The sequence below is a fragment of the Coregonus clupeaformis genome, chromosome 16 (assembly GCF_020615455.1).
Source record: "Coregonus clupeaformis isolate EN_2021a chromosome 16, ASM2061545v1, whole genome shotgun sequence".
Classification (NCBI taxonomy): domain Eukaryota; kingdom Metazoa; phylum Chordata; class Actinopteri; order Salmoniformes; family Salmonidae; genus Coregonus; species Coregonus clupeaformis.
Genome location: NC_059207.1, coordinates 56,044,836 through 56,072,452, shown reverse-complemented (window position 1 = coordinate 56,072,452; position 27,617 = coordinate 56,044,836). Strand labels below are relative to the sequence as shown.

General features: G+C 44.9%; 1 protein-coding gene across 1 annotated transcript; it reads right to left on the bottom strand.

Annotated features, from left to right (window-relative positions):
- Positions 1–12,498: 12,498 nt before the first annotated feature.
- Positions 12,499–26,825, bottom strand: prodhb (proline dehydrogenase (oxidase) 1b). The gene is made up of 14 exons (XM_041901669.2): positions 26,406–26,825; positions 25,180–25,388; positions 23,104–23,138; positions 22,857–23,000; positions 22,478–22,542; positions 22,248–22,364; positions 20,541–20,611; positions 20,336–20,417; positions 19,743–19,835; positions 17,358–17,504; positions 16,870–17,045; positions 16,320–16,418; positions 15,903–15,991; positions 12,499–15,289 (listed from the first exon to the last, which is right to left on the bottom strand). The coding sequence occupies exons 1-14, from the start codon at positions 26,727–26,729 to the stop codon at positions 15,087–15,089; spliced, it is 1,854 nt and encodes a 617-aa protein (XP_041757603.1). The 5' UTR covers positions 26,730–26,825; the 3' UTR covers positions 12,499–15,086.
- Between the last annotated feature and the right edge of the window lie 792 nt (positions 26,826–27,617).

Genomic DNA, 27,617 nt, shown 5'->3' with positions numbered 1-27,617 from the left:
AGCGCACCACCTCAGCAACATCGGAATGGAAACCCAACGAAACCTAATCACCTCCAGCGCACCTGCACCTCATCATATCATCACCACCCCTATATAGCCCTGGACTGTTCAGTGTTGTGTAGTGTGTGATTGTTAGAGTCTTGTCGTGTACTCGCTCTTTGTTGTTCTCTTGCTCAATGTTAAGTAAACCTTTACATTGTTGATTCCTGCGTCTGTATCCTGCCTCTTTGTATCCTCAGTACTCGTCACAGAATCACACACCAATCACGAAGATGGATGCAGCAGGTAATCCTCCTGGAGTTTCCCAGCGCCTCGACCACCACCAGCAGCAGATTGCCCAGCTGAACGGCGCCATGCAGGAAGTGCTCCAAACGCTGCATAAACTGACCATCGCTCCGGTTCCACCTCAGGGAGCGGCGAGTGCACCCAGTCCACCCGTGCTATCACCAACGTCTTAGGGACCCCTTGCTCTGCCAGAGCACCATGACGTGAAAACTACGAAATGTAGAGGCTTCCTGCTACAGGTTTCACTGTATCTGGCGCGTCAGCGTGGGGCATCTCCATCGGACCAAGCCTGGATAGCGCTGGTGATTTCGCTACTGAAGGGAAAGGCGCTGGATTGGGCCACGGCAGTCTGGGAGGGAGGTGAGGCTGTGGAGCTTTCCTACTCCACCTTCCTCGCTCGGTTCAGGGCGGTGTTCATCATCCCACGGAAGGAAAGGATGGGGGTGAGCGTCTCCTCCGGCTACAACAGGGAGAGGGGGCTGCATTTGAGGACGCCCTGAGCTTCCGCACTTCACTCTCCCAATCACCATCACCATTCCCAGACTACCGGAGCACCACGAGGAGCTGTCCTTCCACATCGTCATGTCACCCCTTCACCGGATCGTCTTGGGATTGCCCTGGCTTAGACTACACAACCCCACCATCAATTGGATCACCAAGAGGATCACAGCCTGGTCCCCCTCATGCCGGAGGACCTGCCTGCCGGTGGTTTGTTGTTCCACGTCAGTGGAGAGTCCGGAGTCCACCCTCCAGCCCAACATTCCACGTGAGTACGCAGATCTTTCTGATGACTTCTCTGCCTCCAAGGCTAAGTGTCTCCCTCCTCACAGGCCCTGGGACTGCGCCATTGACCTGCTGGAGGGACAACACCCCCCGAAGAGTCGCATTTACTCTCTCTCCATAGCGGAAACTGAGGCCATGGAGAAGTATGTGGCGGAGACCCTGAAACAGGGGTTCAACAGATGATCTACCTCTTCTGCCTCCGCCAGCTTCTTCTTTGTGGCCCAAAAAAACAGAGGACTGAGGCTGTGCGTTGACTACCGGGGGCTTAACGCAGTCACCACCAAGTACCGGTACCCCCTCCCTCTGGTTCCATCGGTCATCGAGCAGCTGCGAGGGGCCCGGTACTTTACCAAGTTGGACCTGAGGAGTGCCTACAACCTGATCCGAATCCGGGAAGGAGGAACACGTCAGGGATATCAGAGCGGTCCTACTCCGCCTCCGGGAACACAGCCTGTTGGTGAAGGAGGAGAAATGCAAATTCCACCAACAGGCCATCTCCTTCCTGGGATACAGGATCAGTCCTCAGGGGGTGTTCATGGAAAGAGCGAAGACGGACACCGTCAGGTCATGGCCAGTCCCCACCACCATCAAGGGACTACAGAGCTTCCTGGGTTTTGAACATTTCTACCAGCGTTTCATCAGGTCCTTCAGCTCCATAGCTGCCCCGCTCACCTCTCTCCTTAAGGGGGGGCTCAGAAGGGGGGCCTGGAACCCTGAGGCTGACGCTGCCTTCAAGAGGCTGAAGGAGAGGTTCACCACAGCGCCCATCCTAAAACACCCAGATCCAGCTCGTCCTTTCATCCTGGAGGTGGACGCATCTGAGGAGGGCGTGGGTGGGGTCCTCTCCCAGCGGCAAGGTAAGCCAGAGAAAATGTATCCCTGTGCCTTTTTCTCAAAAATGCGTACCCCCGCAGAGAGGAACTATGGAGTTGGAGACAGGGAGCTGTTGGCGGTGGTCCTCACTCTGGAGGAATGGAGACACTGGCTGGAGGGCGCAGTCCATCCATTCCGGATTCTCACTGACCACCGGAATTTGGGGCACATACGGGCAGCGAAACGGATTAACTATTTTCAAGCCAGGTGGGCCCAATTTCTTACTCGCTTTCAGTTTATTCTGTCCTACCGCCCAGGATCCCAGAATGTGAAAGCCAACACACTCTCCAGGATGCACCATACCAGAGAAAGGAAGGATCTTGGGGGTCCTATCCTGCCTCCGTCTCTCATCGTGGCACCTGTCATTTGGGATGTGGAGGAAGACATCCGCCTGGCGGATCAGGAGGACCCAGCGCCTGCCAACGCCCCTCCGGGGCGCGTGTATGTACCCACCAGGGTCCATGAGCGCACACCACCCTTACGGCAGGACACTCCGGTATGATGCGCACTACATTCTCTCTCACAAAAATACTGGTGGCCCACCTTGGCTACTGACGTCTCCTGCTATATCAACTCCTGATCCGTATGTGCCCAAACGAAGACACCTCGGAACGTCCCGGCAGGCAAACTAGTTCCTCTCCCGCTGCCTCAGCGACCTTGGTCACACCTGTCCATAGACTTTGTCACGACCTTCCACATTCTGACGGCTTCACCACAGTCCTGGTGGGCGTAGATCGGTTCTCCAATCATGCCGTTTTTTGCCACTAACTGGTCTTCCTTTTGCTCTCCAGGTCGCTGAGGTCCTGTTCAACAGGTCTTCCAGCATTATGGACTTCTGGAGGACATCGTCTCGGACCGTGGCCCCCAATTAACCTGCCAAGCCTCACTTCCGGGTATAGGCCTCAGTCAAATGGACAGGTGGAGCGCATGAACCAGGAGCTGGGGAGGTTTCTTCGTTGCCACTGTCAGGACCGGCAGGGTGAGTGGGCGAGGTTTCTTCCCTGGGCAGAATATGCCCAGAACTTCCTCGTTCACTCCTCCACGGGGCTCACTCCCTTCCAGTGCGTCCTGGGGTACCAGCCGGCCCTGGCCCCAGCCAGACCGATGCGCCCGCTGTCGACGAGTGGTTCCGCAGGGCCGGACAGGTCTGGGACGCCACCCATGTCCATCTCCAGAGGGCCATTCGTCGGGCAGAAGGACCAAGCAGACCGCCACCGCAGTGAGGCCCCCGTATTCCAGCCTGGTGATCGCATCTGGCTGTCCACTAAAAACCTCCCTCTCCACCTGCCGTGCAAGAAACTGAGCCCCCGGTTTGTGGGGCCATTTAAGGTCCTCCGGCGTATAAATGAGATATCGTACCGGCTGCTCCTTCCCCCTCACTACTGTATCTCACCCACTTTTCATGTGTCTCTCATCAGGCCGGTGGTACCTGGTCCACTGGTGGATGCCGTCCCCCGGGGTACGCCCCCTCTACCCCTGGACATTGACGGGAGTCAGGCGCATGCGGTGAGGGACCTGCTGGACTCCAGATTCTGTGGGGGATGGCTCCGTTACCTGGTGGACTGGGAGGGGTATGGTCCTGAGGAGAGGAGCTGGGTTCCGGCTGGGGACGTTCTGGACCCCAACCTAATTCGGGACTCCCACCGTTGCCACCCTGACCGGCCCGCTCTTTGTCCTCGGGGTCGTCTTCTTTGCCGGCGACGTCCTGCGGCCAGAGCCTCGCGTCCGGGGGGGTACTGTCACGTCTCCTCCCGTTGCTCCCCTCCGGCCTCTGATTCGCCGGTCTACTGAGCCACCGGTCTGAGCACACCACCTCAGCAACACCGGAATGGAAACCCAACGCACCCTAATCACCTCCAGCGCACCTGCACCTCATCATCTCATCACTCCCCCCCATATATAGCCCTGGACTGTTCAGTGTTGTGTTGTGTGTGATTGTTAGTGTCTTGTCGTGTACTCGCTCTTTGTTGTTGTCTTGCTCAGAGTTAAGTAAACCTTTACATTGTTGATTCCTGCATCTGCATCCTGCCTCTCCTTATCCTCAGTACCCGTCACAAAAATACGACTTTCGAATTGGATCCTTTGTTCGTACCCCCCAAGGCAATTTGACTTATCCCAGAGGCTGCTCCAAGATGCCGCCGGCGGAGAAGAGGTGTTTGGAGTGGAATTCTAGTCCGACTCAGGAGGCGTGCACACCATCCACCGCTTCCGAGTATATTACTCGCTAATGTTCAGTCCCTGGACAATAAAGTAGACGAGCTCAGAGCGAGGATCTCCTTCCAGAGAGACATCAGGGACTGTAACGTACACTGTTTCACGGAATCATGACTCTCTCCGGATATACTGTCCCCGTCCATACAGCCAGCTGGGTTCTCAGTACATCGTGTAGACAGGAATAAAGAACTCTTCGGGAAGAAGAAAGGCGAAGGTGTATGTTTCATGATTAACTACTCATGGTATGATTGTAATAATGTACAGGGACTCAAGTCCTTTTGTTCAACCGACCTAGAATACCTCACAATCAAATGTCGGCCAGATTATCTCCAAAGATAATTTTCTTCGGTTATAGTCACAGCCGTGTATATTCCCCCTCAAGCCGATATATAGACGGCCCTCAAGAACCTACACTGGACTTTGTGCAAACTGGAAACCACATATCCTGAGGCCGCATTTATTGTAACTGGGGACTTTAACAAAGCACATTTGAGGAAAACGCTACTGAAGTTCTATCAACACATTGCCTGTAGTACTCACGCATCAAAAACTCTTGACCACTGGCCCTCCCCCGCATTCCCCTCGGCAAATCAGATCACAACTCCATTATTTCCTCCCTTCCTATAGGCAGAAACTCAAACAGGAATTACCCGTGCTAAGGTCTATTCAACGCTGGTCTGACCAATCGGAATCCATACTTCAAGATTGTTTTGATCATGCGGACTGGGATATGTTCCGGGGTGCCTCTCAGAATAACATTGACATATACACTGACACGGTGACTGAGTTCATCAGGAATTGTTCCCACTGTGACTATTAAAACCTACCCAAACCGAAACCATGGATAAATGGCAGCATTCGCGCAAAACTGAAAGCGCGAACCACTGCATTTAACCATGGCAAGGTGACTGGGAATATGGTTGAATACAAACATTGCAGCTATGCCCTCCATAAGGCAATCAAACAGGTAAAACATCAGTACAGAGACAAAGTGGAGTCGCAATTTAACAGCTCAGACAGGACACGTGTTTTGCAGCAACTCCAGACAATAACGGATTACAAACGAAAAACCATCCACGTCGCGGACACCGACGTCTTGCTCCCGGACAAGCTAAACACCTTCTTTGCTCGCTTTGAGGATAGCAGTGCCACCGACGCGGCCAGCTCCCGAGGACTGTGGTCTCTCGTTCTCCGTGGCTGACGTGAGTAAGACATTCAAGTGAGTTAACCCTCGCAAGGCTGCCGGCCCAGACAGCAACCCTAGCCGCATTCTCAGAGCATGCGCAGACCAGCTGACTGGAGTGTTTATGTATATCTTCAATCTCTCCCTATCCCAGTCTACTGTCCCCACTTGCTTCAAGATGTCCACCATTGTTCCTGTACCCAAGAAAGCAAAGATAACTGAACTAAATGACCATCGCCCCGTAGCACTCACTAATGTGAGAGGCAAGTTAAGGATCATTCCACCTTACCTGACACCCTAGACCCACTTCAATTTGCATACCGACCCAATAGATCCACAGACGATGCAATTGCCATCGCACTGCACACTGCCCTATCCCATCTGGCCAATATGTTCATTGACTACAGCTCAGCCTTCAACACCATAGTACCCTCCAAGCTCATCATTAAGCTCGGAGCCCTGGGTCTGAACCATGCCCTGTGCAACTGTGTCCTGGACTTCCTGACGGGCCGCTCCCAGGTGGTGAAGGTAGGAAACAACACCTCCACTACGTTGATCCTCAACACAGGGGCCCCACAAGGGTGCGTGCTCAGCCCCCATGACTGCATGGCCACGCACACCTCCAACTCAATCATCAAGTTTGCAGACGACACAACAGTAGTAGGCCTGATTACCAACAATGACGAGACAGCCTACAGGGAGGAGGTGAGGGCCCTGGCGGAGTGGTGCCAGTAAAATAACCTATCCCTCAACAAAAGGAAGGAGCTGATCGTGGTCTTCAGGAGACAGCAGAGGGAGCACGGCCCCATCCACATCGACGGGACCGCAGTGGAGAAGATGAAAAACGTACAGTTCCTCTGCGTACACATCACTGACAATCTGAAATGGTCCACCCACACAGACAGTGTGGTGAAGAAGGCGCAACAACGCCTCTTCAACCTCAGGAGGCTGAAGAATTTCTGCTTGGCCCCTAAGACCCTCACAAACTTTTACAGATGCACGATTGAGAGCATCCTGTCGGGCTATATCACCGCCTGGTACGACAATTGCACCGCCTGCAACCACAGGGCTCTCCAGAGGTTGGTGCGGTCTGCCCAACGCATCACCAGGGGCACACTGCCTGCCATCCAGGACACCTACAGCACCCGATGTCACAGGAAGGCCAAAAAGATCATCAAGGACATCAACCACCTTGAGCCAAGACCTGTTCACCCCTCTATCATCCAGAAGGCGAGGTCAGTACAGGTGCATCAAAGCTGGGACCGAGAGACTGAAAAATAATATAATAATAATAATATGCCATTTAGCAGACGCTTTTATCCAAAGCGACTTACAGTCATGTGTGCATACATTTTTACGTATGGGTGGTCCCGGGGATCGAACCCACTACCCTGGCGTTACAAGCGCCATGCTCTACCAATTGAGCTACAGAGGACCACAAAAACAGCTTCTATCTCAAGGCCATCAGACTGTTAAATAGCAATCACTAGCCGGCCTCCACCCAGTAACCTGCCCTGAACTTAGTCACTGTCACTAGCTGGCTACCACCCGCTTACTCAACCCTGCACCTTAGAGGCTGCTGCCCTATTTTATTTTTTTATTTTTTTATTTCACCTTTATTTAACCAGGTAAACCAGTTGAGAACAAGTTCTCATTTACAACTGCGACCTGGCCAAGATAAAGCAAAGCAGTGCGATAAAAACAACAACACAGAGTTACATATGGGGTAAAACAAAACAAAGTCAAAAATACAACAGAAATACATATATATACAGTGTGTGCAAATGTAGCAAGTTATGGAGGTAAGGCAATAAATAGGCTATAGTGCAAAATAATTACAATTAGTATTAACACTGGAATGATAGATGTGCAAGAGATTATGTGCAAATAGAGATACTGGGGTACAAATGAGCAAAATATATAACAATATAGGGATGAGGTAGTTGGGCGGGCTAATTTCAGATGGGCTGTGTACAGGTGCAGTGATCGGTAAGGTGCTCTGACAACTGATGCTTAAATTTAGTGAGGGAGATAAGTGTCTCCAGCTTCAGAGATTTTTGCAATTTGTTCCAGTCATTGGCAGCAGAGAACTGGAAGGAATTGTGGCCAAAGGAGGTGTTGGCTTTGGGGATGACCAGTGAGATATACCTGCTGGAGCGCAGACTACGGGTGGGTGTTGCTATGGTGACCAATGAGCTAAGATAAGGCGGGGATTTGCCTAGCAGTGATTTATAGATGGCCTGGAGCCAGTGGGTTTGGCGACGAATATGTAGTGAGGACCAGCCAACAAGAGCGTACAGGTCACAGTGGTGGGTATTATATGGGGCTTTGGAGACAAAACGGATGGCACTGTGATAGACTACATCCAATTTGCTGAGTAGAGTGTTGGAGGCTATTTTGTAAATGACATCGCGAAGTCAAGGATCGGTAGGATAGTCAGTTTTACGAGGGCATGTTTGGCAGCATGAGTAAAGGAGGCTTTGTTGCGAAATAGGAAACCGATTCTAGATTTAACTTTGGATTGGAGATTCTTAATGTGAGTCTGGAAGGAGAGTTTACAGTCTAACCAGACACCTAGATATTTGTAGTTGTCCACATACTCTAGGTCAGACCCATCGAGAGTAGTGATTCTAGTCGGGTGGGCGGGTGCAAGCAGCGTTCGGTTGAAGAGCATGCATTTAGTTTTACTAGTGTTTAAGAGCAGTTGGAGGCTACTGAAGGAGTGTTGTATGGCATTGAAGCTCGTTTGGAGGTTTGTTAACACAGTGTCCAATGAAGGGCCAGATGTATACAAAATGGTGTCGTCTGCGTAGAGGTGGATCTGAGAGTCACCAGCAGCAAGAGCGACGTCATTGATATACACAGAGAAAAGAGTCGGCCCAAGAATTGAACCCTGTGGCACCCCCATAGAGACTGCCATAGGTCCAGACAACAGGACCTCCGATTTGACACATTGAACTCTATCTGAGAAGTAGTTGGTGAACCAGGCGAGGCAGTCATTTGAGAAACCAAGGCTATTTAGTCTGCCAATAAGAATGCGGTGGTTGACAGAGTCGAAAGCCTTGGCCAGGTCAATGAAAACGGCTGCACAGTACTGTCTATTATCGATCGCGGTTATAATATCGTTTAGGACCTTGAGCGTGGCTGAAGTGCACCCATGACCAGCTCGAAACCGGATTGCATAGCGGAGAAGGTACGGTGGGATTCGAAATGGTCGGTGATCTGTTTGTTGACTTGGCTTTCAAAAACTTTTTGAAAGGCAGGGCAGGATGGATATGGGTCTGTAACAGTTTGGATCTAGAGTGTCACCCCCTTTGAAGAGGGGGGATGACCGCGGCAGCTTTTCCAATCTCTGGGGATCTCAGGCGTTACGAAAGAGAGGTTGAACAGGCTAGTAATAGGGGTTGCGACAATTTCGTGGCTAGTTTTAGAAAGAAAGGGTCCAGATTGTCTAGCCCAGATGATTTGTAGGGGTCCAGATTTTGCAGCTCTTTCAGAACATCAGCTGTCTGGATTTGTGTGAAGGAGAAGGGGGGGCATGGGCAAGTTGCAGCGGAGGGTGCAGAGCTGGTGGCCAGGGTAGTGGTAGCCAGGTGGAAAGCATGGCCAGCCGTAGCAAAATGCTTGTTGAAATTCTCGATTATTGTAGATTTATCGGTGGTGATAGTGTTTCCTAGCCTCAGTGCAGTGGGCAGCTGGGAGGAAGTGCTCTTATTTTCCATGGACTTTACAGTGTCCCAAAACTTTTTGGAGTTAGTGCTACAGGATGCAAATTTCTGTTTGAAAAAAGTTAGCCTTTGCTTTCCTAACTGCTTGTGTATATTGGTTCCTAACTTCCCTGAAAAGTTGCATATCGCGGGGGCTATTTGATGCTAATGCAGTACGCCACAGGATGTTTTTGTGCTGGTCAAGGGCAGTCAAGTCTGAGGAGAACCAGGGGCTATATCTGTTCTTAGTTCTGTATTTTTGAATGGGGCATGTTTATTTAAGATTGAGAGAGGAAATTACTTTTAAAGAACAACCAGGCATCCTCTACTGACGGAATGAGATCTATATCCATCCAGGATACCTGGGCCAGGTCAATTAGGAAGGCCTGCTCGCTGAAGTGTTTTTGGGAGGCGTTTTGACAGTGATGAGGGGTGGTCGTTTGACCGCGGACCCGTTACGGACGCAGGCAATAAGGCAGTGATCGCTGAGATCCTGGTTGAAGACAGCGGAGGTGTATTTAGAGGGTAAGTTAGTCAGGATGATATCTATGAGGGTACCCATGTTTACGGATTTAGGGTTGTACCTGGTAGGTTCGTTGATATTTTGTGTGAGATTGAGGGCATCTAGTTTAGATTGTAGGATGGCCGGGGTGTTAAGCATATCCCAATTTAGGTCACCAAGCAGTACGAACTCTGAGGATAGATGGGGGGCAATCAATTCACATATGGTGTCCAGGGCACAGCTGGGGGCTGAGGGGGGTCTGTAGCAAGCGGCAACAGTGAGAGATTTATTTCTGGAAAGGTGGATTTTTAGAAGTAGAAGCTCAAACTGTTTGGGCACAGACCTGGATAGTATGATAGAGCTCTGCAGGCTATCTCTACAGTAGATTGCAACTCCACCCCCTTTGGCAGTTCTATCTAGACGGAAAATGTTATAGGTGGGGATGGAAATTTCAGAATGTTTGTACGTACAGTAGACCTGGAATCACTGGTCACTATATTATCGTGTTTACATACTGTTTTACTCATTTCATGTGTATGTACTGTATTCTACTGAATTCTAGTCAATGCCACTCTGACATTGCTCATCCTAATATTATATATTTCTTAAACCCATTTTTTTGCTTTGAGATTTGTTTGTATCGTTGTGAATTGTTAAATACTACTGCACTGTTGGAGCTAGGAACACAAGCATTTCGCTACACCTGCAATAACATCTGCTAAATATGTGTATGTGATCAATAACATTTCATTTGATTTTGACTTGAAAACTTGTGAGACGACTCAACTTTACTTACTCTTAGAATGCACAACTTGGACTTGACTCGAGTCTTGACCCGTTCTACTTGGGACTCGACTTGAGACTCGCACCTTGTGACTGAAGACTTGCTTGTGACTCGAATAATAGTGACTTGGTCCCACCTCTGCTAAACAGTGTAAGCCCTGTCTAAGCCGGGGGGTTCTACTAAGCTACATGGAATTGTTTTAAGAAAGTCATACCAAGGATCATTTTGCAATTGGATTTTGAATTTTAAGACCCCTTTAATTATCAAAAACATGTTTTTTTAATTACTTGATGAAAATATGTATTTGGCATTACTGCTATTAGCCCATTCGAACGCATTGAATAACAGATTCACCACATGGAACAACAGATAGTCCCCCCCAAGAAAATCTAAAGGAAGTTTGTTCTGAAGTGTCTGTCCTATATCTGAGAGATATATGAAAGATTAGGTTTATTTTTTTAAACAGATTTACATGTATTTAAACCGTTTTTTATGGCACTAAACAGTCTCAGTTTAATTTTTTTCAACTGGTACCGGGGGACCTTCAGACTTGTGATGCCTGTGGGGGTCTGTGTTTGTGAGAGTCTCACCTTTCCACAGAAGGGTCATATTAGTGTGTAGGCGAAACTGTTCGGATGCTACAGACATAAGTTGGCAGATTGTCTGTCCCAACTTCACACAAGTACCAAGACACAAAACTAAGAACATCATCATATTTGTGAGAGTCTAATCTTTCCATAGAGGGGTTATAATAGTTTTTAGGCCAAACTGTTCGGACGCTACAGACAATTTTGTGAGAAGACCGATTTCCGGGATGTCTCATGGTCTGACAAACATCGCTCTAGCTCTGTCAACTTTCACCGCAGATGCAGAAGTGCGATATAGGCGGATGCGGTGGATTGAGACGCATCCAATGCAAAAAGAAAAACAGATATCTCGAGCTTAAACTGACAGATTTTCATGGGGATTTTTTTATAATGCTAATTCAATTTATGTGGGGGCGCAGAAATCGACCTTAGTGGGTTAAAGACAAAACTGGAGGAAATTGATACAAAGAACTGAAATGATAATGTGTGTTGTTGATTTGACTTGAGAATGTGCTGAATGGTTGAACGCAAAACCATGACTTATAAATAACTGTTTTTAAATTGGTCCTTCGTGTTAGTCTCTAGCAGCCTGTTTCCCCCACAAGAATATCCACAAGCTGACATGGTACTCTCCTAATGGAAGACACAAGAACCAGATTGACCAAATCTTGATGGTCCTGATGGTCAACGGCAAGTGGAGAAGCTCGCTGAGGGACGTCAAGGTGTTTCGGGGGGCAGATGTTGCCAGTTACCACCATCTTGTGACTGCCAACATCAAACTAAAACTAAACTAAAACATTCAGGACCACCAACAAAAGGAACACCAAGATTTGATGTTGTCATGCTGAGGGACCAAACCGTCAAGAAAACCTTCATAATGCAAATTCGCAACAAGTATCAAGCCCTTTCAAACAACACAGAAGAAGATGAGGAAGAGACTGAGGAAAATATATATAGGAAGTGGGAGAAAGTGGTTAAAGCTTACAGTGAAAGCAGCAAGAAAACCATAGGACACATAAGAAGGCAACACAAGGAATGGATCACCCCAGAAACATTGGAAATTATAGAAAGAAACATCTACCTTTCACACAATTTGTCTCCGGAGAATCATGCACATCTTCTTGCCAAACACAATATCAAACACCAACCTCCTTAGACAAACGAAGCAGGAAGCCATGGATGCCATACTCGATACGCTGCTGGAGCTGGATTGGACACGTCCTGAGAAAGAGTACAGACTCCATCCCAAGAATAGCTGTCCATTGGACTCCAGAGGACAATCGGAGAACAATCGACACTGAGCTCCAACAACATCAGTAAAGCTGGTGCACATTGGAAAAGACGGCCAGGGACAGACAGAAATGGAATGCCTTTGTTGATGCCCTATGCGCCAGCCAGCGTGACGAGGATGAGTGAGTTAGTCTCTACTTCACTCTGCTTGCTCATCCCAGATCCAAAAGAACCCGTCACTTTCCAGCTCGTGGCATGATATACTGCATACAACATGGTATGGTGGTTTAGAGTAGGTTAAGTGGCAGGAGATTACTTATGTTATAGTATAGGTATGATGATATCACAGATGGGGAATAAGATTTATTTTTCCTTCTTTCAATAAACCTATGGAGATTTAGCTGTCATATGAACCGTACAAGCTTTGAATTGATAAAATACATCATAAACAGAATCCCCATTGTCTATTTATCCTTTTCCCAAATAGATGTACTTTTTTGTTACCAGTCTATACTCTGTGACAAACATATTTAAAATCGAATCTATATATATAGATACACTGCAGTGGTGTGTGGGTGTGTGTGTTTGCATATCAGCACTGATATTGCCCTGTCAAAGAGTGCATGTAATGTTGCTGAGACCAGGGAAAAGGCACAAATTGCTGTCTGATATCAATTAAATCCTAACCACAAACATAAGGCAAACAAAACAAACAGTCTGAAGCATTCCATCACCACAGGGGCTCTCATGAGACAACACTGCACTTAACATTTTTGCCATTCAGCAGACACTCTTATCCAGTGACTAAGTGCCTTGCTCAGGAGAACATCGACAGATTTGTCACAGTCAGCTTTGGGATTCGAGCCAGCAACCTTTCAATTACTGGTCCAATGCTCTTAACCGCTAGGCTACCTGCCACCCTACCTGCTGCCCACATGTAAAGTGATTACAGTCAACCTCTTGCATAAGAAACGTCAACACTCATTACATAAAGTAAATTAGGAAAAGCTCAGTTTAGAAGGTACTGACAGTGGATCTGGAGTTCCATTGTTTCCTTACTAGAGAATGTCCTGAAAGTCAAAAAGAACAGTTGATTGAGTAAGTGTATTGGATGGATACAATTGTTGACAAACAAATGTGAGTTGAGCTATAAAACGAAACACAACACAACTCAAAAATGAACGTTATTCTCAATTCACCAAGAAACGTATAGCAGAAACGTAGGGCTGGATTCAATGCGTATCACTGAAGTATCGCTGAAGATCCGCATTGACATTGAAAGGTCATTTCCGAATGAGCCGACATTTGCAGCGTTTACTGTGAATGCAGTCTCCGCCAACGTGGGAACATTGCCATTAAATTAAATTTGAGCTATAACGATACAGATGGAATTGAGCCCCTACATTAGACACTGCGTTTCTGTAACACAAAGAGTTCTTCTGACCAATTTGCCTACGATGAATAACACATCATCTCCCTCCCCTATTCAGTGTGAGAGCACAATATCACAGGCAATTTAATGATCATCTGCAGAAGAATTGTCGCTGTCACAGAGTCGCAGGGTGATAATTATTGGGAAGCATGATTAGTTTCTGACTGAGATATTAATGGACTGTCAGTAATGAAACAGGCTCTAACCTACAATTATCACACAAAATGACCCATACTGGGAGTCTAACTTAAAAGCTCGGCTATCAAAAGAGGGCGATAACTTTGTGATTTCTCCATTTGCTTTCAACTTTAACAAGACTTGTTGATGTGTTGAGAGTTCGAAGTTGTGTGCATTCATACAAAATGACCCATACTGGGAGTCTAACTCAAAAGCTGGGCTATCAAAAGAGGACAATAACTTTGTGATTTCTCAATTTACTTTAAACTTGTACAATACTTGTTGAGGACTTGTTCATTCTTCTTGTCAGCCATTTTGATCATAAACTCACTTTGTGAAACACATTTTGAATAAAGAAATGAACAGCTTTTCACAGATAGCTAAAGTATATTTACAAGAGACAAGGTTGGAGTGCTAAATCCAACATATTTAACATGACATTTACATGCCAAATGGACAAATAAATAGCACACTCAGTATCAGCTATTTGAAGTCCAGAATCATATACAGTACTGTAATTGCATCCCTGGATATGAACACAATCAAAACTAGGCTACTGGAAAACCAACCCTCCAGACCCTTTACAGTATATATTTGCAAAGAACTCTTATTGATTCAAACTAAACTAGCTCTGTCTATGAGAGTGTAATATGTAATACAGTACTACAGTAATATTATTATTATTATTATTATTATTATATAGTACTACAGAGGCACCAGTGTGTGTAGACAAGTATACAAACTCACCCTAGATTTATGTACAGTATACATTTCCAAAGAACACTATATGATACTACCTTTAAAACATTATGTAGGAAATCTACAGAAATACTCCTCAGAGGTTTTTGTATCCTCAAGAAGCATTATAAAGTAAAAGGGATGTTGTTGGATATTTTACAGCCATTTAAATCAAGCCTGTTATGTTTTTATTATTGTTGTCCCTCTAAATAGAGCTATAAAAAGCAGCGAGCGACGGGTGGACTGGGCCAGCCTGACATTTTAGGGAGTCCTGTTGGAGTAGTAAAGATGCCCATATGATGTATGCAGCGCTATGAGGATGCTGAGGACACCAAGAGGAATGCTTACAGAGAGAGAATTAAGAGAGAGGGAGAAAGACGAAGAGAGGGACATTGGGGGAAAGAGAGAGGGAGAGAGATGGCTAGGGGGAAGGGGAAGAGATGAACAGAGAGAGGGGTGTTATGAGCGAGCAAACAAGTAGCCGGTAAGAATAAGACAGAGAACATGACACAGAGAGAGAGAAGGAGACAGAAAGAGAGAGCACTAGAAAGAGAGTAGGCAGCACAGACAGACAGCTAGCTAGCTGTGATCTCATAGTGCCGGCTCAGGCTGAGGTCTGTAGAAGACCTGTCCAGAGGCCAGCCTGCGTTTCAGCTCCTTCCACAGCAGCTCCCTCTCCCTCTGGGAACCCTTCATGAAGCCCCTGTTCTCCTGGGCACGACGGGATAGGTACGGTATCACCTCGTTCACCGGCCCGTATGGAACATACTTATAGACAGGGAAACCTGCCTGGCCTGGTGGAGAGAGACAGAGGGGTAGAGAATGAAATTTATTGGGGCAGATTTTCAGTACAAACCAAATAAATATTATACTTGGCTAGTGTAATGGAATTAGTGAGTTGGGAATCTACTCAACTAATCGTGCACTTAAATTTTAGACCACACAAAGTTGAACAGGTTGTATTTTTGCTAGGCTAGAGCAAAAGCCTGCACATCCTGTGGCTCCCCAGCACCTCAGTTGATCACCAAGATTTAGTCCAATATAATGTATTTGATTGACAAACTAGTGCTGTGAGCCAACAACAGTCATGGCCAATTTGTATCAGTGCAAGTCCCAGAACATAATCTGACTGCCACGTGTAACTCCATATGTACACATTGAATGGTAAAGAGGTTCCATGTGTCAACACAAATAACTGACTGCTATTGGGAAATGGCCAATACTAATCCTATGGAATCCAAACAGGGCCAATAGGCCATCAAATCAGCAGTGCTCTGTGAGGTCAGAGAGCTCCGTTTGTCCCTGCGTCCCAATAATCTGTCCTTTAGGCATGGCAAGTGCAAACTTGGACTATTGGGAAGCTAACCAATCAATCAATTAACCAATCAATCAGTCAGTCAGTCTCACCCAATGGGAAGCTGATTTGGTCACACATGCCCAGCAGCTGTCCGAAGTACACCTTGTTCTCCGTGGGAGTCAGGCCCAAGTCATTCATCCTGTGTCAACAAGAGGAAAAGTATAACAGTTATCTTTGTATGGTATATGACAGTGATGTCCATGAAACTGAGAGATGAGGTACCTGGGCATAGAGACTTCCTTTGGACACATTTTGTTACTGCATGTGCAAACAGCTCGAGCTAGCTCTAGTGGTGAAAGGGACCCGTTAGCTTTCCACATACATAGTATGTGCTTTGAGCATGAGAAAAGCTCGATAGAAATGCAATAACCACATGTGTTAGAGTTTGAGCAGGAAAACTAGGCAGAGAGCCATCCTCAGTGTGTCTGTGTCAAGCCAAGGCCATGCAGTGCAGTGATGAGACTTGCCTCCTGATGGTGTGCTTCACTGTGTCCTCGTTGTGAGAAGCAACCATGACATTGGCATTTCTGTTCAGTCCAATCTCATCCAGGACGTAGTCTAGACACCTTACAAAGTACAGACATGACAGACATGTTAAGTAAACGGCAGGTAGCCTAGCGGTTAATAGCGTTGGGCCAGTAACCGAAAGGTCGCTAGTTTGAATCACTGAGCCGACCAGGTGAAAAATTGGTCGATGTGCCCCTGAGCAAGGCACTTAACCCTAGTTGCTCCTGTAAGTCACTCTGAATAAGAGTGTTTGCTAAATTACTAAAATAAACAAATGCAAACCATGGTGCTCTCTGTGTGAAACAATGTTACACAGCTGTGTCTGAAATGGCACCCAATTCCCCATAGTGCTTTACCTTTGGTCAAGTCAGAGCTAGAGAGTTTAGTTTATAGGCCATTCAGCACCTTAACAGGTTCTTAAAAACAATTGCTATTAAATACAAATTGAAGAATGTATTAAGTATGTATTTAAGCACCGTGAGTAACTAAATACGCACATCCATCCCTTACCTGTGGTACATCATGTTAGTGGTCTCATAGTCAGGGTTGATGGGGTCCTCGTATCCAATCTCCTCCGCTCTGCTCCTCTCCTGGTACATATAGGCCCCACGCACCAGCTTGGCCCCAAAGAACCATCCCTCACGCCTCGACAACTCAACATCCATGGTCATGATATCATAGGCCTCCTACAATGGAAGAGAGAGTGAGAGGGAGGAAGTAAAGGAGGGATATTAGGGACACCGGTCATCTGGATAATAATGGCATATAAGCTGTTTATAAGAAAACCTTCAAATGAAGTGTTTCAGAGAGTTGCAGGTAAGACATGACTACATACAGTATGAGCATAGAAACTCAGTGACAGGATGTCTCCTCTCTATCTGAATGCACGTGTTGTGTAAAAGGGTCTCTAGTAGCCTCAGCTCCCAGGCTTCAACTTTCTTGTGACGTGACAAACAAGACTTGGAAGGAAGGCAACGAGAGACGAATGGATCTCTAACCTTGAGGTAGCACTGGTAGGTGTTGAAGATGACAGGTTTCCCTCTATTGTAGATCCTCTGCATCTCCACAGTCAGTGTGCTGATGGCGGGCTGGAAGTAGGTCTGCTCTGCATCCACCATTAGACGAACACTGTGCTCCTCTGCATGCTGCAACACAGACAGCCAGAACAGGTGAGTTCCACTTCAATCCACACATGAGCTCAGAGCTTTTCTCAATAAACCAAGGAAACTAAAGTAGTAGCTAATTATGAGATGATAAGATGACGTGGCATTTTTTTATTAATTTTTTATTTAACCTTTATTTAACCAGGTAAGCCAGTTGAGAACAAGTTCTCATTTACAACTGTGACCTGGCCAAGATAAAGCAAAGCAGTGCGATAAAAACAACAGTTACATATGGAATAAACAAAAACAAAACATACCGTCAATAACACAATAGAACATCTATATACAGTGTGTGCAAACTTAGTAAGTTATGGAGGTAAGGCAATACATACAGTGGGGAGAACAAGTATTTGATACACTGCCGATTTTGCAGGTTTTCCTACTTACAAAGCTTATAGAGGTCTGTAATTTTTATCATAGGTACACTTCAACTGTGAGAGACGGAATCTAAAACAAAAATCCAGAAAATCACATTGTATGATTTTTAAGTAATTCATTTGCATTTTATTGCATGACATAAGTATTTGATCACCTACCAAACAGTAAGAATTCCGGCTCTCACAGACCTGTTAGTTTTTCTTTAAGAAGCCCTCCTGTTCTCCACTCATTACCTGTATTAACTGCACCTGTTTGAACTCGTTACCTGTATAAAAGACACCTGTCCACACACTCAATCAAACAGACTCCAACCTCTCCACAATGGCCAAGACCAGAGAGCTGTGTAAGGACATCAGGGATAAAATTGTAGACCTGCACAATGCTGGGATGGGCTACAGGACAATAGGCAAGCAGCTTGGTGAGAAGGCAACAACTGTTGGCGCAATTATTAGAAAATGGAAGAAGTTCAAGATGACGGTCAATCACCCTCGGTCTGGGGCTCCATGCAAGATCTCACCTCGTGGGGCATCAATGATCATGAGGAAGGTGAGGGATCAGCCCAGAACTACACGGCAGGACCTGGTCAATGACTTGAAGAGAGCTGGGACCACAGTCTCAAAGAAAACCATTAGTAACACACTACGCCGTCATGGATTAAAATCCTGCAGCGCACGCAAGGTCCCCCTGCTCAAGCCAGCGCATGTCCAGGCCCGTCTGATGTTTGCCAATGACCATCTGGATGATCCAGAGGAGGAATGGAAGAAGGTCATGTGGTCTGATGAGACAAAAATAGAGCTTTTTGGTCTAAACTCCACTCGCCGTGTTTGGAGGAAGAAGAAGGATGAGTACAACCCCAAGAACACCATCCCAACTGTGAAGCATGGAGGTGGAAACATCATTCTTTGGGGATGCTTTTCTGCAAAGGGGACAGGACGACTGCACCGTATTGAGGGGGAGGATGGATGGGGCCATGTATCGCGAGATCTTGGCCAACAACCTACTTCCCTCAGTAAGAGCATTGAAGATGGGTCGTGGCTGGGTCTTCCAGCATGACAACGACCCAAAACACACAGCCAGGGCAACTAAGGAGTGGCTCCGTAAGAAGCATCTCAAGGTCCTGGAGTGGCCTAGCCAGTCTCCAGACATGAACCCAATAGAAAATCTTTGGAGGGGAGCTGAAAGTCCGTATTGCCCAGCGACAGCCCCCAAAACCTGAAGAATCTGGAGAAGGTCTGTATGGAGGAGTGGGCCAAAATCCCTGCTGCAGTGTGTGTGCAAACCTGGTCAAGACCTACAGGAAACGTATGATCTCTGTAATTGTAAACAAAGGTTTCTGTACCAAATATTAAGTTCTGCTTTTCTGATGTATCAAATACTTATGTCATGCAATAAAACGCAAATTCATTACTTAAAAATCATACAATGTGATTTTCTGGATTTTTGTTTTAGATTCCGTCTCTCACAGTTGAAGTGTACCTATGATAAAAATGACAGACCTCTACATGCTTTGTAAGTAGGAAAACCTGCAAAATCGGCAGTGTATCAAATACTTGTTCTCCCCACTGTAGGCCATAGTGCAAAATAATTACAATTTAGTATTAACACTGGAGTGATAGATGTGCAGAAGATGATGTGCAAATAGAGATACTGGGGTGCAAATGAGCAAAATAAATAACAATGTAAATAACAATATGGGGATGAGGTAGTTGGGTGGGCTAATTACAGATGGGCTGTGTACAGGTGCAGTGATCGGTATGATGTAACGTGACATAGCATAACATTGCTGAAGATAACATAAACATGGCTTGGTTTCAGATAGCATTTTGACCTCCCTGTGTTTACCTTGGCAAGTACATCCAGCCTCTGGAGCATCCTCTTCATCTGTTTCTCCTCCTCCTCTGTGAACTTATTGAGCAGGGGCTCCAGCTGACCAGTCTGGACAAACAAACAAAGGACAGCCTAAAATACCTTTACCTGAGGCTCAATAAATTACACTGTCTGAGCTAACACCGGAGATAAATAGATCACACACACAGAGACCCGAGGGCCTTTACCTTCAACAGACTGGCTTTGTCTAAGCTAAGATAAGTAAGCATTAACACATGGCCTCGTGCCTTCTCACACTGCTGAGGTGTGCGGTTATTCCCTGGAATTGCTCAGCTGTCATGTGTTAAAGCTTACATAGGGAATGGCGTGCCAATTCAAATCATTTCAGGCCCAGTGAGTCACAAGAGGTGTAAATCCTTTCAAACATGAATTCACCATTCTGGGATCAACTCTAAACTGAATGGTCAATCTTATCAACTTATTTACTCAAACAATTGAAAGTCCACCACAGGGTTTGGAGGTGTTTACAGACCACTTAAGTATGAAACAAATCCATATGGTGCTTATCTTCTGGAGTACTTTCATTGCCTTTGCCGTGTCTTGCTTACCTTTAAATTTGGGACAACCAGTAGATCTGATATCTTTATTCTGTCGTCGATCAGGCTATTCCAGTCCAGCCTGTCAATGGTTCTGGTGGGGCACAGAGAAATACCACTTTTAGTAAGGCAAATATAGTTGTTATGAGGGGCTTTTTCAACAAAGTATGCAAGGAAAATTACTGCTTGATATGAAATAATACAGTATTATTTTTACCCTGATCCTTGTTTCTCTCCAGTGAACCAGCCATGGAAGTCACCTGTGGCCCCCAGCTTGGTCATAAACTCCTGTATGGACAAATAGGCATTTATGTCACATTTGACCATATATGTAGTAAGACGTTGTTATCTCAATGGATCAAACAGGTCAAACAAGGGGTGATCACCTAAAAACAAGTCCATATAAACCCTAAAGAACAGCAACTGTGTTCTCAGGGTTGGGTAAGTTACTTTCTAAAACTAATCCGTTACGGTTACTAGTTACCTTCCCAAAATTGTAATCAGAATCGTAACTTTTGGATTTCCCAAACTCAGTAACGTAATCTGTTTACTTTCAGTTACTTTTTGATTACTTTCCCCTTAATAGCCACTAGAAGAAGACAAAAATGTATATTACCAATTGAAAGACATCTATTGCAGGGTAAATACATTTTAGAGTTTACATAGCTGGCCATAAATGGATGTTGCATTTTACTTTGTGGGTTGGTTATGTAGGCTTCTTCTGACCCATTGCTTTCTACTATAGATAATACGATTAGGCTATATCTTTACATTTAAAAACAAAGTCTGTCAGATTTCCTGTCATTCCAATTAATGAATACACCTTGATATTCAAGACTTGGAAATATAGATTAGCCAAAATGTTTTACCTGAACATAACCCAAAAACGAAGGACTTATTAACCTACTCTGTTATTTATGTTTCGTTGTCATGGAGGACTGATTGGGGTCATTGCTTCGAGTAAAAAAATTAATGCTGCTCTCATGGAATGGCATGCTTTGAGCACTACTGAAAAGTGCAATTTGCATGTGACAAATGAATGCCATATGCTGCATTTGCTATAGGCCTATTGTTTGCGTTTTTGTTGGTGACGCTTTGATATCTCAATAATTTGCAGCTGTTTGGGATAATTCCATCAAAAGTGTGCGAGTTTGAGCATCTGTCCGTTAGGCCTATGGATTTTTTTTTTAATCAGCACGAATTAGATTGAGCAATAAAAGCCCCACTTAAATTAAACTAGTTTTTGATAGTAGAGTAGTGGCCTGAGGGTACACACTTAATGTGTTGTGAAACCTGTTGTAAAATGTAATGTCATGTTTTTAATTGTATACAATTGACTTCATTTTGCTAGACCCCAGGAAGAGTAGATGCTGCCTTGGCAGCAGCTAATGGGAATCCATAACAAATACAACTAGCTAAATGAGAGAGCAACAGTGTGATTCACATCAATGTGCTATGTAGATATCAATAATAAGTGATATCCACCACTGCTGTTGTCCTTAACTCCAAGCGTGTATTCAAGTTGGATAATCTTTGGATGCCGACAGCAGTCGCGCCATTGGAAGACATAGCTTGGACTGTAGCCTACAAAAGCCTATTCATACTATTTTCCTGCGATCCATCAAACGTATTTGGTGTGTCATCATACTGGTCTTTGACTTGTGTTCAGACTCGCTCACACCGAACGAATATAAACATGCGCCTTTTTTCAATGCCGATTTGAATGTAATTGAGAAAACTGCAGGGTGTCAAATAGGTTTTGGGCACAAAAAAAAATCTGATTTTAAAAGTAATCCAATAAGTAATCATCTAGTTTTTCAGAAGTATCTGTAATCTGATTACAATATTTTTGCTGGTAACCTAATGGATTACAGGTACTTTTTTTTGGTATCCATTACTGCCCAACCCTGTGTGTTCTGTATACCTGTAGTGGTTGCAGCTCTAGCCTCTGCTCCAGAGCCTCCATGCCATCTCTCCCCTGCTGTGCTGCCAGGAAGCTGAAGAAACGCCTCCATTTCACCAGCACCTCCGAGAACTGGAGCTATAGAGGTAGAGAGCAAAACCAAGCATTATAGCGCTTTACCAGAGAGTCAAGTATCAGCTAAGTGTGTGCTACACATTGATGTTGAATGAGGTGAGTACCCCCTTACTTACCAGGAACTGAGGTCGTCCCAGTGCAGTCATCTTGATGGCAGAGAAGCCATCCACTGAGCTCCCACCTGGATGAATATTGATAGCTGCTCAGTGTAAGCCACAGTAATATCAATCAAAAACAGCAATATATAAATTCATGGAAATGGGAAGCTGATGCATTTTGCATTATGTTGTCTAAACAGTAGGGTTACATAGCGGGATATTTTGCTAAGTAATAATTACGGTCTCGCGTTCATGAGTGTCCATTACTGAGTGTCATGATGCCAAGAAACTACAAATTGGTATATGGTAATTGCTATTATTCTCCACAGAGAGTCATTTAATAAAAAACTCCATCCCAACCACCCAGCCTTCGTATTCTTTATATCCACAGGCGTACCAGATGCTTTGATACACTTTAGGAAGGTCTCCATGTGTTGGTCACATTTGGCCTCATCAGTGTAGAAGTATGTCCTGGCACCGGTCACTCCCCCTCGGCGGTCCCCGAACTGTTGGTGAGCCTTGTACTTCTTTTCTCTGTGGCCTGCAGGGGGCAGTAAACACATCAGCATCCCTCCCTATTGCAACCAGTTGCATCATATAGTTAGGGCTCAAATGGGAGCAAAACAACCCAAGGACGGACTTACCCATGCTTTCTTTCTCTGCAGCGGACACACATGAGCTGACAATGAGAAAAGAAAAGAGAGGAGAATTGATTAATTGGTTGTGGACACAAAGTTTAGTATTATAGTGTTTTGGACACAAAGTATTATAAAAGAGCTCTCTCTCCACACACATGCATGCACGCACACGCACGCACACACACACACACACACAAACACACACACGTTCAATTCCTTGGTGACCGCTTGGCACATCAAGCCCCGTTCCACTTCTATAAATAAACACCATTCCATGTACCATATTGCCCTTGAGGCACAAGCCAGTGGATATAGCACACATCTACCCACAGGTGGCCCCAGATTGACTGAAGCTGAGCTGTCTCCCTGCCAATGTCTTGACCTTCCTGAAAGGGCAACCAGACACACTATACCATCACAGATCAAAGGACACATGGGCTGACTTGCATCACAGGACACTATATTGGGTATTTTGGTGGTTATTGGTGCTAACCTTGGTGGGTATTTGGACGTCACTGTCAGTGTGTTTAAATAGAAGGAAGTTGAAAGCTATGATGCGTGTCTGGACTATAAGTGCCAGACGTTTTACAACATGCTTGGGATGGAACTGTAAATGTCTGGGTGATGGTTTGTTTGTTGGTTTGCATATTTGTGTGTACATGTATGAGCTTGTGAAAAATCTATTATTTTCTATTTTATTTTCCTGGATGGCCAAGCATCCCTGTTGTTTGTGTCCTACTCTAGCTGGTGAGTTAACGTTACTATAGCAGTCGTCTTGCATCAAAGTAGACTAGCTACTTCTCCCTAGCGTATGCCTTGCAGGTCTGTTTTTTGACCAACAGAGAGGCCTGACTGAGACTTCCAGACAAAGCAGAAAATTAAGCAGAGCACTAAGGTGACGGTATGTGTATTGGGAGTGTTTGCATATTAAACAAGATATCTGAGTCAACAGAGATATATTCTGAGTCAACAGAGCTGATCGACTGCTGATTGTAAAATGTACCTGACCGGAGTAACTTCCTTCCGAGTGAGTGAGTGAGTGAGTGAGAGAGAGAGAGAGAGAGAGAGAGAGAGAGAGAGAGAGAGAGAGAGAGAGAGAGAGAGAGAGAGAGAGAGAGAGAGAGAGAGAGAGAGAGAGAGAGAGAGAGATATATATATATATATAGAGAGAGAGAGAGAGAGAGAGAGAGAGAGAGAGAGAGACTCAGTCCTTTGACAGTATGTTCCTCTCTCGCTCTCTCTCTCTCTCTCCCTCTCAATTCAATTCAATTTCAATTTAAGGGGCTTTATTGGCATGGGAAACATATGTTTACATTGCCAAAGCAAGTGAAATAGATAATAAACAAAAGTGAAATAAACCGTTATCTCTCTCTCTCACTGGACTAAATGTTGACAAAATGTCTTATTTACTTATTTGTAGGTGTATAACCTCAAAATTAGTTGTCCTTCAAAGAGGGGCCAGAAAAGTGAGTTAAGAAGAAAAACAAAATTCCTTAGCATAACTAACTGCCATTATCTCACACACATCACTCAGAGAGAACGGTTGTGTAAGTTTTTCCTGGCCTGTCATACAGGCTTATATCAGAGCTGGGATCAACTCATGTGACAGAATTCCTGAAGAGTGAGTTCCGAGAGGCCAGCCAATCCAACGAGGAGGGCCTTGACCAAACTGACCAATGGGGTCTGGACAGACTAGTGTTTACATCCTAAGAGGGATATCAAATTATAGCATGTCCCTGCTTTCAAACGAGGGGGAAATCATACTTGTGGTCGTTCACTCTGGTTAGATTTGGATGCCTCTGATTTGATCAAAAATAAGGAAATTACATTAGTTTGGGCAACTAAATCTGTATGTGTGAAAAATAGAACTTGTTTTGCTTAAAACAATGCTTGTGTGCTTTCATAAGTAAATAACACACAGATGCAGTACTTTCTATGTTCCCTAATCCTTATCGAAACCTAACTGATGGCAGGAAATGCATACATCAAACAACCACCCATATTCCTTTCCTATTCAGTTGGGGAATCTCATTTGATATAGGTCAGGAACAGCAATTTTAGAGTAATAAGCAATTTACTTACTCCATCTCGTTAGTCACTGCATCCTCCTGTGTGAGGTCCTCCTCTACACTGTAGTCCAGGACAGAGCCCACTCCGAAGGCCCTGTTCTTTTGAATCAGAGGCTTGATGGACTTGTGGTCCTCTCCCGCCACAAACTGACCGTAGAATGTCATCTTCATAAACTGCTCAAATGCCTTCTTCCCCAGTAGGAACTTACTGATATCCATCAGCTAAGAAAAATAGGGAAATGCATTTAGGGCTCGATTCAATCTGTAGCGCTGAGCATCTGCGGTATAGCGCGATTTAAATGTAAAGGCAATTTTCGATTGAGCCGACATATGCAGTATTTACAGTGAATGCAGTCCCTGCAAACAAGTAAATATTGCCTTTAAATTTAAATCACGCTATTACCATAGATCTTCAGCGCTACGGATTTAATCAATCCCATAATTGTGTGGTAATAATGGTAATAAATCCTTTATTAATGCTACATAACATTGTTATAGCATTTGTCATGAACACCATCTTTTGCAGTTTGTGGATATTTCACTGAGGTGATGACCTCAAGGTGACAGCAAACAGTAGGAGGAGGGCCAGGCAAGCCAGGCACAGTGATGTTCTATAAGAGGGAGTAATTCCACACTATAAATAGACAGCTTGGTGGTAACGTTATCTAGTGATAGGCACACAGCATGCTAGGTGGACGACAGGATTACTGGAAGAGACATAATAGATTCCTTTCTGACTGCACCTGTATGCACACCCTTTAGGTTAACTGAATGTTAAACAACTATGTTTATGTTTTCTTATACCATGTCAAATAAGAGTTCCCTCACTGGAAAAATTGAGTTATTCTGTTCTATTTCATTCGATTTCATTCTGTTTCTTATATATTCTATATTCTATCAAATGCAGATTGTCCTGCATTTAGAAAGTCATTTGGGCCTTCTGTGTTGTCTTTCTTCTATTATTCCTCTGTAGCTCAACTGGTAGAGCACGGCGCTTGTAACGCCAGGGTAGTGGGTTCGATGCACACGTGACTGTAAGTCACTTTGGATAAAAGCGTCTGCTAAATGACATATTATGATTTAGCATCCTTCTAAAGGACAGACAGATCAGAAAGTGAAACCACCTCAGCAGGATATAGAGAGACATGCATTAAAGTGTCTCTAATGCAGTTTATGTGTCTCACCAACTTGAGCTTCTCAACAAAAAACTAAAACAAACTTGATGCAGGAGGTTCATACCTCCTTATTCTTATCAACCAAAAGGTCATAAGAGCACAATTTGAAAACCACCAAACTTCTGAGCAGTTCTAAATTGTCTTTACTCTTGTATGCTTCCTGTGTCTGCTCAAAGTCAATAGAGATCTTTGGAGAGGAGGAAGCATTTCTGCTTTTCCTTGAAGAGTAGGACTGTGCGCCGGCGTCCTCTCTGTTGTTGACATCCTGGTCCGCCTGAGTTGAGGCGACAGTGGACTGTGCTCTCCGGTTAGAAAGGGCATTCAGTCTTCTGAAGTTTATATCCACGCCTGCCCGAGCAAGGGCAGGTACAGTTTTGACAATTGACATGAGTTTTGAGGTGTTGCGTTGGTCTCAGCGGAGCTAACTAAGCAGGTGAGCGCAGCATCGCTTGTAGGCTGCTTGAAATTAGTTGCGCATTTATCTGCCACACGTATTCGTATCTACTCCGTTCATGCATATTTACAGTAGTTTAATTCTGAAGTACCGGTTGGTGGAAAAACCCTGACGCATGCATATTGATTTTGACGTAATAGGTTAATTACGACACGTCTATATTGAGACCTCATTTGTCACGATTTTCAGGTGGACTTGAGCAAGCAAGACCATCTATCTGTCCCCTGTCATGAAATCTTATGGAATAGTGACTTCGTTTTTGTGTAGGCCTAATGTTGCACCTTCAACATCAGTAAAAATAGTAAACAATATTGTATTGAAAAACTATGGCCATATACTAATAACCCACAGTCATCTCTGTGGTTATTTTGCCAGTTCATTTAATGAAACAGACGGGGGAGCCATTGTCTTGCAAAAGTATAGCCTAATTAGTAGTCATCTGTTACATTTCGATACAATGAAGTTGGCCGTAAAATACCAAATTGGGACTATTGATTGGGACTAACATTCATATTACAAAAATGTGAATAAATACATTTAAGTTTGATACTTGATAGAATTAATCTTATTCTTATCAAATTATTATTCTTATTACTCTCTAATTTCTCTATTTTTACATTAAACAATTAAGTGTCCTACTTCGCCAATCAAAGATGTCCCAATTTGCCAGTGTCGACAGCAAAACAATTGGTCTCAGGACAATTTCTGTTTGAATAAGATTCATCCATCCTTTATTGCTTTTATATAGTGTAATATAGTTCTTAACCTATTTAGAATGGCATTATTTTTTGGGGGGGGGGGTTTCAGAAAGTGCCCTACTTT

Excerpts from the sequence above, each read along its gene's own strand:
- prodhb (XM_041901669.2), bottom strand. The coding sequence starts at position 26,729 with ATGTCAATTGTCAAAACTGTACCTGCCCTTGCTCGGGCAGGCGTGGAT. Across the intron at positions 23,001-23,103 it reads TGCAGAGAAAGAAAGCATGG|GCCACAGAGAAAAGAAGTAC; the intron begins GTAAGTCCGTCC and ends TGCCCCCTGCAG. Across the intron at positions 17,046-17,357 it reads CCTACCAGTGCTACCTCAAG|GAGGCCTATGATATCATGAC; the intron begins GTTAGAGATCCA and ends CTTCCATTGTAG.